This window comes from Prunus dulcis, chromosome 7 (genome assembly GCF_902201215.1).
Source record: "Prunus dulcis chromosome 7, ALMONDv2, whole genome shotgun sequence".
NCBI lineage: Eukaryota > Viridiplantae > Streptophyta > Magnoliopsida > Rosales > Rosaceae > Prunus > Prunus dulcis.
In genome coordinates, this window is record NC_047656.1 from 13,586,115 (window position 1) to 13,598,293 (window position 12,179).

The window sequence follows — 12,179 nt, forward strand, 5'->3', positions numbered from 1 at the left end:
AGAAACAAGAAGTTGGTGCAGTTCTACTTATAATTAGCCCTAGATTTATGGGATCCAAAATTTTTTAGAACGTAGAATGAAAATAAAAATAAAATAAAAAAAGACACCAAAATTTGCCGATGGCTTTGTAATTTTGTTTTGCTTTGACTAAAAACTAACAACGACACCGGCGCAAACAACATGTGTACAACAAAATTAGTTTCGCGAAAAATATGTTGTATGTTGGCCTCAAGGAACTAATCATGTCCAACACAGAATGTCCTTAACCAACGAAAATAACTGTGAAGGCAAACGAGCACGACTCAAAATAGCATCAACTGTTGAGTCCGAGATTTTCATGTTTCTTGGTGTCCAAGTTTCTATGGAGTTACTCCTTGAGAATGTAATCTGTCCATGGAATTTATTTTCGGTTCAAAATTGAAGACATCATAGACATTCTAAAGAACATAAAGAATTTTCCAAGCTGGTATGCTTAACATATATATCTGTGCAAGTACTAATTTATTACAGCAAAGAATGCAAACTTTTTATTTTCTTTTCAATCATGGATGTTGCTAGTTTCGCAACACTGGCTGTCTTAACAACGTGCTGTAGAGCATGATGTCTCGGTCGTTGAGAGGCTGTGATGGTCTTGCGTTCATCTTTGCATACTGCATTCAGGTTAATGAACACAAGTTAAATACGTGCTCAAAATTGATACTTTAATTTAGTTAGTTCTAACAGAGGAATCACATAACAAAGACAAGGTTACTTACATCATAAACAGCTTGTTTAAGTGACTCCAGTTGTTCTTTCGAAACAGTATTTACCTGAGGGCAAATTATCTAAATGTGAATTTACAAGAGTTCAAGAAATGTTCATGGCAGATGAAGAGGTTTTACCATTTCGTTTACGATCCAAATAACTCCTTCAGTGCAAGGAGGGGTTGTGAGTGAGCCAATGTATCTGTAAAATTTTAAGCTGCTCCATTTTATCTCACTTGGATCAGTCAGTTCCAGTTGTGTCTCCTTTGTACCAATCATAGACTCTAAGCCGTTGTGCACCTGAAAATTGGAATATATTATAGTTGAAAAAGTAACACCTTTGAGCTCCTATAATTTGTTTCACATATATGTTTTGAGTCTTTTTACCTTTGAGAGAAGAGGATTGGGGCTGCCAATTTTGAATAGAAGTGCAACTACAGCTTTATTGTTTGGGTCCGGACTTCGGTGAAGCATGTGCAGCTCCAAATCATACCTAATAAGTAACTCTTTAGACATTGATCAAACAATTTGGATGTTTAAGACAGAGGAGCTGAGATAGAGAAAGAGAGAGACCTTATGCCATTAATGGAATGCTCAGAGGGGGTGTGCCAATGGCATTGCTTGAGGAAGTAATCTGTGCCATTGATTTTGACTGATCCAGCATCACCCTCCCACTCCATCTGCATCAATTGAATATAATACGAAGAAATGAAAATTGCAGCACTATGAATGTCTCTTAAAATATGTTTTTGTTTTTGGTGACAAATTAGACATTTTCCACGCAGCATATGTAGTAAAAATTCATAAGACCTTGAATGCTACACATTTGAAAAAAACAATAAATTAACTCAATGAGATTTTTAATTTTCCCACCGCGATATAGTGGCCTTCGTTCTTCATGGTTGCATTGCAGGGCTTGTAACTCATTTGAAGATCCTCTGAACTTGGGATCACTTTGGTGGCACGGTCATCCGATAAATCTATTGGTGATTGCAATTTTCCATACTTGCATGCTGCCCATTCTTTCTTAAGCTCTCCCCAGTGTTCTGGTCCCTTGTCATTCCCATTCCTATAATCAAACTCTATTTCTTGACCTGCACCAAAAACCCAATGGCTGTGATCATGATGAAGCTGGTAAATGAGATGAGTGCAAGAAGTAAATATATTTGCATTACCAACAACTTGGGCTCCAATTGGTATTTGGTGCCAGTAGAGAAGAAACAAAGAAAATACAAGGAACTGAAGATGGGCTTGCTTTGATTCAACCATCATTCACAGACAACAGCCACTAAAATCATACAAATGTTAAGACAGAGGAGCCTCTGTTCTTTGTTTGAAATTGCTACAATGAAGAATGATAGAATGATGCACTATGAGCCTACGCCTATATACAATTTCCCGGATCTAGATGTGGAAAAAAATCCATACATCATCCCTCTAGTAATATCTTTGTACTACTAATCACTTTTATTGCATACTAAAATAGGGTTTGAATGATTTTCGAAATTTGATGACGCTCAACAGCTAGGACATGCATGCATCTGTGGTTTGCATGCGAAAGTACTTTCACTCCCTACGATGGAGAAGTTTATGTGACCTAACACCGCCACGTGGTATTATTAATCCACGTATTAAACATGTTAGCTTCTCGGTGTCTCGCTGTATTTGTATCCTCGTCTAATACACTTGCATTTTGAGAAAACCTCTTAACGAGTTGGACTCTCTCTTGGTGGAAACTAGAAAGAATCATCAGTCTCTGCTAACTAAGGTATCTGTTAATAAATGTGGATATGTCCCAATCTTGCCCTTTTATTTTTTGGAAAGTCTTTATCTCTGTTTGGTAGCAGAAAGATTTACCTCAATTCTTTCCTAGGTTCATTTTGAATTTTCTTCTCATTTTATTTTTATAAGTTGGTACATTGTGCTATGTAGTGCCCGTGGATAGCATTTGGAAAGATAAATGATTTCAATCCATTTACAACAATTCAATGTTAATGGAAAATTTCATAAAATGTTACACATTCATTCTAATTCTTTTTTTGACTAAAAACCAGCATAGGGACTTGGCAATGAGAGAGACCTGGAGTTGGAAATAGTTTGTGTTCATGATGCAGCACGGAAGACGGATCGACAAACGCCTAAACCCGAAAAGATAAACTGAAATCCACTAGAAAATAGAGAAATCTCTAAATTTTGATTAATAATATGATAAAACTTATTAATACAATGCCATGAGTCCACTTAAATAGAAAACAAAGAAATACTAGGTTATAGAATATTCCTAAAACTTAATTAATAAGAAAATACTTTAAATCATATAAGGAAAATAATATCCTGATTGATAACTTGTCCAAAAATATAAATATAATATAGATCTTCTCAAGAAATCAGGCAACCTGAAAATCCTAGAGATACGCATTCCTTCTTTTCCTACCGCCATAATTAATGCTCAAGCATGATTTTCCAATTTTGAAGCCCAATTTTCTGATTTTGAAATTTCCTTCCTAGGAATAAACACATGATTTGTCCTACATCAGTTCAGAACTTCCATTGTCCTTGCTTTAGTAGCTTGGAGGTAATCTAAAGACTTTCTTAGTATGCAGCCACCACTGGCGACAATGGAGGCCGATGTGGTTAGTTACACGTATGTCACTGGAGAAAGGATGAGAACGATGAGCCATGGAGCTTGATATCCCGGCCATAAAGAGGTTGTAGTGGTCTTGCATTCATCATTGCATACTGAACTCAAGGTAATCAACAGAAAAAGTTATTATATGCTCAAAAATGGATATTTTGATATGCTTTTTGGTGGACATTATCATTTCAAAGAATCTGTTGCACAAGAATCACTTCACAAAGACAGGTTTTACTTACATCGAAAACGACTTGTTGAAGAAGATTCACTTGTGATTTTGAAACAGAAAGTACCTGAGGACAGTTTATAACTAGCTTCTCATTTTTGGCAACTGAAATGTGAAATTACAGGAGCAGGAAAAATTTTCAGGGATGATGAAGTCGGTTGTACCTGTTTGTTTATGGTCCAAGTAACTCCTTCAGTGCAAGGAGGGGTTGTGAATGAGCCCATGTATCTGTAAAATTTCGAGCTATCCTCTCTCATCTTCCTTTTTTTCGCGTCTTGAAACCCTGTCTGAGCCTCCTTCATCTTCCTCGGATCAATCACTCCCAGTTGTACATTCTTCTCTACATCAGTCATAGATGCTATCTCCTTTGTCACCTGAAAGTTGGAACAACACCATTGATCTCCTATCCTCTTCTCTAATTTAACTAAAACGAATTTTTAGCACATAATTTGGAAGGATTTTACCTCAGAGAGAAACGGATTGGGTTTGCCAATTTCGTAGAGGAATCCAACCACAGCCACATTGTTGTTCTTGGCTCTGTGAACCATGTGCAATTCCAAATCATACCTTTTGCCATTAATGGAATGCTCAGAGGGTGAGTGCCAATGGCATTGTCTGAGGATGTAATCTGTGCCATTGATACTAATTGATCCAGCATCACCTTCCCACACAACCTGCATCAAATTACAACACAAGCAGTAAAAATTCATGTCTTAATTTGTACATAAACAAGTTAAAGCGGAGTTTTTCACTTTCTTACCGCAATAACAGGACCTTCGTTCTCGATCATGGCTTCGGCAGGCTTATAACTGACTTTAAAATGCTCTAAACTTGAGTTTACTTTGGTGGCAATCCCGTCCCCTAAATCAATTGGTGATTGTGATTTGCCATCCTTGCATGTTTTCCATTCCTTCTTAAGCTCTCCCCAGTGCTCTGGCCCTTTCTTGCTCCCTGTCTTATATTCAAATTCTATTGCATTCTCTGCACACAAAAACCCCAAACTCAATAAATTATGATGAAGAAGAATAAGAGAATAATGTAAGTTTATATATGTATGTACGTATTTGACATTACCAGAATTTTCAGCTCTAACGGGTTTCGGGTTCCAGCACAGAAGAAAAAATGTAGAAACAAGTAACCCAAGATGGATTTGCTTTGATCCAGCCATCTTTCACAGCCAACAACAGTTGAGTTTCAAATTGCTACCACCCAAAAGCCTTCTTCTGTTGGGGTTTATATAGCAATGTTCAATTCCAGTTACAGAATTTGAATGTGGAAACAAATCACAGCTTCTCCACTTTTAAGCAATTATATAATTTACCTTTCTTGGCATTGCAATTATACTTTGTTAATGGAAATTTAAGAAGTTGTATTAACTCCTTGATTTATGTAAGCTCTCCCACTTATACTAGTATTGAAGATTTTTCTGTCTATATATACAAGAGTTACTATATATAGAAAATAAGAAGTTTTGGTGCAGTTTTTTTTTGTTGTGATTAAGCAAGCATATCCTCATAATTAGCGCTAGATTTTGGGGGATTTATACACTTTTCTAGAACGTCTTGGTACAGAGAACAAAAAATAAAAATTAAGACAAATGACTTGGTAGTTTTTTGTTTTTGTTTTGCTATAACTAAAAACTAACGACGACATCCACGCAAACATGTCTACAGCAGAATTAGTTTCACGAAAAATATGTTGTAAGTTCACCTTAAGGAACTAACCAAATCAAACAGAGAATGTTGTTAACCAACCAAATTAACGGAATTGAGATGCGTGCTTTCTGATCTGTCATAAAACAAGTCCATTTTACCAACGGATGGTTTTAGTACATTTTTCATAAACATTGTGAAGAACATATAGAATCTTCCAGGCTCGTATGCTTGTAATTTATTATTATCATGGACATCACATTGTTCGTACCATGTGATCATACTATCGTACTATTCTTTAATTTCTCAAATAAAACAACGCAAACTCACAACTGATAGATACAACAAATTCATGCCACAATTTCTCATAAATTTCATAATTTCAACAAACTAACACAGGAATTACAAGGCTACGCTTCTATAGTGCACAAACCTCACTATTAAAAAAAGTAGAAAAGAGAAAACAATAAAGGAAAATAATACAATATATCTTCTTTCTAATCAAATAAAAAAAATCAGTAATTTAGAGAAGATATGTGAAGATACACACTGTTATGTGCGTAAATAATCTGAGAGATTGCTTAGGGCTTTGGTTACCCTCTGGGTGGCTTGGTTTTGGTGCATTATTTGAGCCAGATTCCTTGGGGCTTTGTGCACTAACTGACCTATATTGCTTGGGGCCGTGGTTGCCCTCATGGGGGCTTGGTGCATCAGTTAACGACAGGCCATAGTGCTTGATTTCTCTGTCATTGAGAGGTTGTAATGGTCTTGTATTCATCTCTGCATACTGCATTCAAGTTAAGCAACAGTACAAATTAATTTGTGTGAAAAATTGTTACTTCGATGATAGGTACTGATCGTTTGAAAGACACTACTCTCGCGAGTTTTCACTTTCTTGAAGTAGGTTGTCAGTTCAAATCTCATAGACGCCGGTAGATGAATACGAAGAAAACAAAAATCGAGGAAACAATTAACGAAGATAAGGTTACTTACATCATCCACAGCTTCTTGAAGTAACTCCACTTGTTCTCTTGAAACATGTTTTACCTGAGGGCAGTTTATGATAAGCTAAGTCTCTCATAATTTTTTTGGCTAAAAAGGATATGAAGAAATGCTAACTAATTAGGGCTGATGAAGAGGTTTTGTACCCTTTCGTTTATGGTCCAAATAACTCCTTCAGTGCAAGGAGGGGATGTGAGTGATCCAATGTATCTGTAAAAACTGAAGCTAGTCCATTTTATTTCCCTTGGATCAGTCACTCCCAAGTGTACCTCCTTTGTAGCAACCTCAGACATTATATCTTTGTTCACCTGAATATTGTAAGAGTTGGAATAACACCATTCATCTCCTATAGTTTCTTTTATACAATTGTGTTAATCTTGAGGCCTTTTAATTACCTTTGAGAGAAAAAAGTTGGGGTTGCCAATGTGGTATAGAAATGCGAGTACAGCAATACTGTTCTTTATTTTCGGGTCGGTGCTTTGATGAACCATGTGCAGTTCCAGATCATACCTAATGAAGAGACTCTTTAGACATTGAAGAAACATTTTGGATTTTTAAGACAAAGGAGATGAGGGACAGAGAGTGAGACCTTATGCCATTAATGGAATGCTCAGAGGGGGTGTGCCAATGACATTGTTTGAAGAAGTAATCTGTGCCGTTGATTTTGATTGATCCAGCATCACCTTCCCATTCGATCTGCACCAATTGAATACAATACAAAATCAAGAAAGAAATGGACAAAGGAATAAGTTTTCTAATAGCAAAAAGATCACAAAACCAAAGCTCTGTTTGTAACAATGTGAAAAGCAACACACTAATATTTTTGCTAATAACAAATATAGTGTCAACATACTTAGGACCAATGAACTATGGAATAATTGAAATAAGGAATTGTTAAAAATAAAAAAAAAAATTTCAGCATTAATTAACGCCATCATTTAGTATCAATCTTGGATTCAAATATCAGGAACGATAGTTGTTCAATAAATAAATAAGACCATTATCCACATCTCAACCAAAAGAAAACTCAATCGGATTTTCAATTTCTCACCGCAAGATAGGGACCTTCGTTCTTGACAGTTGCATTTGAAGGCTTATAACTCATTTTAAGATCCTCTAAACTTGGGGTCACTTTGGTGACATGATCATCCGACAAACCTATTGGTGATTGAAATTTCCCATCCTTGCATCGTGCCCATTCTTTCTTAAACTCTCCCCAGTGTTCTGGTCCCTTCTTACTCCCTTCCTTATAATCAAACTCATGCTCTGCACCAAAAACCCAAATTCAATATAAAATGTGATAATGGTTATATTGCTCTTGATAATGATATGAATCCAAGCATATATATTGCATTACCAGCTTCTTTAGCTCTAATCAGTGTTGGATGCCAGTAGAGAAGAAAAAAAGTAAAAACTAAGAGCTGAAGATGGGCTTGCTTTGATTCAACCATCATTCACAGCTGAAAGAAAACAATTAAGATTATGCAAATGTTAAGACAATATTGATGAACTGTGAGTGTATGTTATGGAGCTTCCTCAATCACACATGGCAGCAATCACTGTATAAGTAACAGGATCTAGATGTGGAAAGAAATCAGATATCCCTTTACCCTAGCTAATGTTATCCCCTTTGTTGGTTTTAAATCCATGTCACCTATATTAGATGCTAATTATAAGTAACATTGCCTTGACTTGTTCACTTGAAATTAAAAGAATTATATATATATATATATATATATATATATAGAGAGAGAGAGAGAGAGAGACGAGAATTTGCCAACAACCAATCAGCTCAGGCTGGATCCAGAGTCCCAATTTATATTTATATTTTCTAAGGGACAAAGAAAATAAAATTAAAAAAAGATACACAAAAATTTGCCAATTACTTGGTGGTTTTTTTTATTTTTTTAATTTTATTTTACCAGAACGATTGGATAATAGATTAATCATCATCAAGGTCATCTTCTCCTTCACTAAAGAAACTCCATAATGACGTGATGCCAGATACTTATATAATATCACTCTTTTAGAAATGGGGTTTGAATGATTTCGATATTCGATTAGGTTCAACGGCTAGTCCCATGTGATTTTATGCCATTGGATGAAAGTTTGATGGAGCTTCTTGAAACAACAAGAAAAAAAATTCAAAATAATGATAGATATTATATTCGTGACATTATTAATTTATATCATATTTGGCAAATTACCCCATATGATTGGGAAGTAAGGATATCGTGTCCTATAGTACTAGTCCATTTTTAACAATTCATTAATGCATGGTTTTTCTTTTTGATGCATACTAACGTATACAAATACTTTGAATGATCATTTGTGATGCCATTATAAATTAGGAACTCCAACTAGAAACAAATACACTGAAGAACAGAGGAAATTCAAGCTATAACAAGAGATATATCGAGCACATTGAAATCCATATATGTGTTCCAAATTTTATTTTTACAAATCAAATATGACAAGAGAACAATTTTTTTTCTCCATCTTGCTGTGAGCCAATTATAAAGTTTGTGAGTCCATTAGGGTTTCTGGCGAACTCTCTTATATCTTCAATTGTATTTAATAATCTTTGGTTTTTGGAAATAGAGGCGGATCATTCGATGATTGAGAGGTTGCAATGGCCTTGCATTCATCTCTGCATACTGCAATTAGTTTAAGAACCACATTAGAAAAAGCATAAATAAATAAATAAATAAATAAATAAACAGAACAAAAATATTTTCTATGTGATCAAAGGATGGAAGCACAGACAGCCACTTACATCATACACAGACACTCGAAGTAGGTCTATCTGTTCGCTTGAAACTGTCCCAAACTGCATTGAGGCAATTAAAATTTATGTAAGGAACTAATAAGATAACGTTCTTGGCCCGCACGCAAGAAATAGAAATTAAAAAAGACTAATGCAATTAAAAAGAAAAGGCCTATAGTTGAAGAGGGTTTACTTGTTGGCTCATGATCCAAATAACGCCTTCAGTGCATGGAGGAATGGTGAGTGAGCCTGTGTATCTGTAGTAGTTTTTTCCATCGAATTCTACTATTTCTGCAGGATCAATCACCCCAATGCTTCTCTCCGTATTTTTATCCGTCATAGATGCTATATCCCTCGTCAACTGGAAATTCAGAACCAGCACATGTTAAAGATTATTAGGACGTGTGGTACGTCCTGAGAAGACTTCACTAATTTCTTAGAAATTTGATATTGAAAACCTAAAAATCTAAGCTCTAAATGATGATCCTGCACCCTAAAACAGTCAACTATTAATAAATAATATCGAATTAAGTTGAAGAAAATTGAGTGAAAGTGAGGTTTTCACGACACGTCATGTCTTTAAGAAAGATTAGATTTCCTGCACAATGTATAGTCTTACGCCTATAGCATGGCATGTGATGTACGTAGTATATTAAGGCATATAGTATGAGATTTGATGCGTGGTAATATTTTGTATTAGTGATAAGCAAAAAAAATATTTTGTCAAAAATTAATACTGGTAACTCGGGCTAAGTGGTGTAATGTAGGATGCTCTTTCACCTTTGAGAGGAAGGCATCAGGGCTACCAATCTGGTAGAGGACTCCAACAACAGCAGTATTGCTTTCCACTTTCGGATCCGGGCTTTGATAAACCATGTGGAGCTCCATATCGTACCTAACACAGGAAACTAGATAATGAGAGACATATCAACAAACAAATTTTATGCGTCAGAATTATGTGGCATTAAGAGAGACAGAGACCTCTTGCCATTAATGGAGTGCTCGGAGGGAGAGTGCCAGTGGCTTTGCTTTAAGAAATACTGAATGCCACTGATCTCAATCGATCCGGCGTTGCCTGCCCACTCAAGCTGCATCCACCACATAAGTATGATTATGAACTACCCTTTTGCGTAATTAATATCTCCTAAATATGATTATGAACTTCAGAGTTTCCTTAATTACCATAATGTCATGGCCTCTATTCTTGAGAGTGGCATTAGAAGGCTTGTAAATCCTCTTTAGCTCCACTAAGCTTGGGAGTATTTGAAAACTCTTACGTGGCAAATCTATTGGAGATTGCATGCCTCCATGTTTGCATGCTGCCCATTCTTTCTTGATCTCTCCCCAGTAAGCTGGCCCCTTCTTGCTTCCCTCAACATAATCAAAATCTCTCTCATCCTCTGCACCAATATAATATAACATATATGTATGAGCAACTCAATCTAAGAACTGCTAATTAAATGTTAAAGAATAAAAGCATGCATTTTCATTCTGCATACCAACTTCTTGAGCTTTGACGACTGATATTGTCGAATGCATGAACAGAAGTACAAAAACTAGAAAACAAGAAATGATGAAGATGGGTTTGCTTCGATGCTTCATGTTGATCATTTATCAGATAAAACATGCAAGTCTTTGTGATGTTCTGATCAGTAGGAGTTTTTTTATTGGTATATATAGATAAAAACCACTGCAATTAAATTGAGGACAAAAAAGGGAGAGGCATTGCAATCACAAGTTTTTTGGATAGTCTTGGGCGGTATAACATGAGACGTCTCAGTACTAATGAATGCCATATAAATTACAAAGGCAATTGTATTGTACACTACCAGTTTTGAGTTTGCTACCGAAAGTTTTGCATGATTTTGATCAATGAGGAAAAGCCGGTAAAACTTAGACGAACATGAGCTGGGTAGAGTTTGGGTTGATTTTAGGTATAAATCGCATCACGCTTGAGAAGACATGTAAAAGGAAAGTTTCACAATCCAAGGATTTCACTTTGGTTTATATTACTTTGGAAACTCTAAACCCAAAGTAATTGCATCTGTTTATGCCGAACAGAAAATAAAGTAAAATTTGTTTGGACAAAGAAAATAAAGAAAATGCATAATTTGGAATTTTAACATGGACTTAGCTAAGTTGGCTAGAGCGGATGTACTCCCCACTCTGCACCCGAGTTTGAATCATCCTCCCATAATTTAAATTAAATTAAAATTAGAATATTGTTTGTATGATAATATATATATATATATATATATAGAGACACACACGCACGCTTGAGCTAGCAATACAATGAACCTTCGTGTTCTTCTTAATTTCTCTCATAAATAGGAGAATTTCTAAACAACTAGCCATACCCATACATGCATCTAGAAAATATTCTAAAATCTAAATTGTTTCCCAACAATATATCATGCAAAATATATTGATGTATAGGTCAATGAAATGATTTTTCAGGGTATAAAAAAGCATGACTTGGATGATCCCTTTTATTTTATCTACTGTTCAGATTTTGTGTGTTTTCAGGATTATAGCATTTACTTTGGCAGAGGAGAAATACCCGAAATTATAACCAACTTTGCACATCACCAAGCTAGCAATGCCAAATAAAAACAAAGAAATTAAAAGCTGGTTTAAATGCAACTAACACCGAATTCAAGAATCAAAATCAGAAAATCAATATAAATAAAGGAAGCCTAAGAGCTTCATATACCCAAGCGTTTATCATAAGAATCAAAATCTCATCCTAAATTCAACCCGAGTTAATTACAAAAAGGGTGTACTCATTATACCAAATTAATTTAACTCTAGTTACAACAAGTGCTATAATGTAAAATTGCTAACTAAAATACATTGTAGTGACTCTTAACTTTTACTTTGGAATTGCCTTTGAAATTGTGAGACTTGCCTGCATATTTAGTTCGCTTCAATATCTCACACAAATTAGAGTAGTCAAATCAGTTAACATCTTTCTACAAAAAAGAGCTCACCCAATACAAACAAACAGTAAAAGTTGTGTTTATGCTCTTAGCATACACAGACTTGTATTTTGTTGCAGCAGATCATGCAATGCAAACAGTTCGTTAAGAAGTCAGTTGTTTATTATTTAGGATATAAAAAAGCATGACTTGAGTGCCTCACACTATTCGTTTTA

The 12,179-nt window shown here is 35.3% G+C and overlaps 4 protein-coding genes across 4 annotated transcripts; all 4 read right to left on the reverse strand.

Moving 5' to 3' along the window:
- Positions 1-554: 554 nt before the first annotated feature.
- Positions 555-2,015, reverse strand: LOC117635413 (alpha carbonic anhydrase 4-like). The gene is made up of 7 exons (XM_034369739.1): positions 1,919-2,015; positions 1,617-1,837; positions 1,317-1,423; positions 1,131-1,236; positions 882-1,043; positions 756-809; positions 555-650 (listed from the first exon to the last, which is right to left on the reverse strand). Exons 1-7 carry the CDS (start codon positions 2,013-2,015, stop codon positions 555-557), a joined length of 843 nt encoding a protein of 280 aa, XP_034225630.1.
- A 1,169-nt stretch (positions 2,016-3,184) lies between these two features.
- LOC117635279 (alpha carbonic anhydrase 7-like) lies at positions 3,185-4,864 on the reverse strand. The gene is made up of 6 exons (XM_034369624.1): positions 4,679-4,864; positions 4,365-4,585; positions 4,069-4,278; positions 3,769-3,978; positions 3,618-3,671; positions 3,185-3,482 (listed from the first exon to the last, which is right to left on the reverse strand). The coding sequence occupies exons 1-6, from the start codon at positions 4,770-4,772 to the stop codon at positions 3,393-3,395; spliced, it is 879 nt and encodes a 292-aa protein (XP_034225515.1). The 5' UTR covers positions 4,773-4,864; the 3' UTR covers positions 3,185-3,392.
- A 915-nt stretch (positions 4,865-5,779) lies between these two features.
- LOC117635414 (alpha carbonic anhydrase 4-like) lies at positions 5,780-7,709 on the reverse strand. Its single transcript, XM_034369740.1, has 7 exons — positions 7,616-7,709; positions 7,310-7,524; positions 6,848-6,954; positions 6,654-6,768; positions 6,405-6,566; positions 6,250-6,303; positions 5,780-6,043 (listed from the first exon to the last, which is right to left on the reverse strand). Exons 1-7 carry the CDS (start codon positions 7,707-7,709, stop codon positions 5,780-5,782), a joined length of 1,011 nt encoding a protein of 336 aa, XP_034225631.1.
- Positions 7,710-8,580: 871 nt separating this feature from the next.
- LOC117635280 (alpha carbonic anhydrase 7-like) lies at positions 8,581-10,781 on the reverse strand. Its single transcript, XM_034369626.1, has 7 exons — positions 10,525-10,781; positions 10,208-10,425; positions 10,007-10,113; positions 9,806-9,920; positions 9,219-9,386; positions 9,035-9,088; positions 8,581-8,915 (listed from the first exon to the last, which is right to left on the reverse strand). The coding sequence occupies exons 1-7, from the start codon at positions 10,634-10,636 to the stop codon at positions 8,823-8,825; spliced, it is 867 nt and encodes a 288-aa protein (XP_034225517.1). The 5' UTR covers positions 10,637-10,781; the 3' UTR covers positions 8,581-8,822.
- Between the last annotated feature and the right edge of the window lie 1,398 nt (positions 10,782-12,179).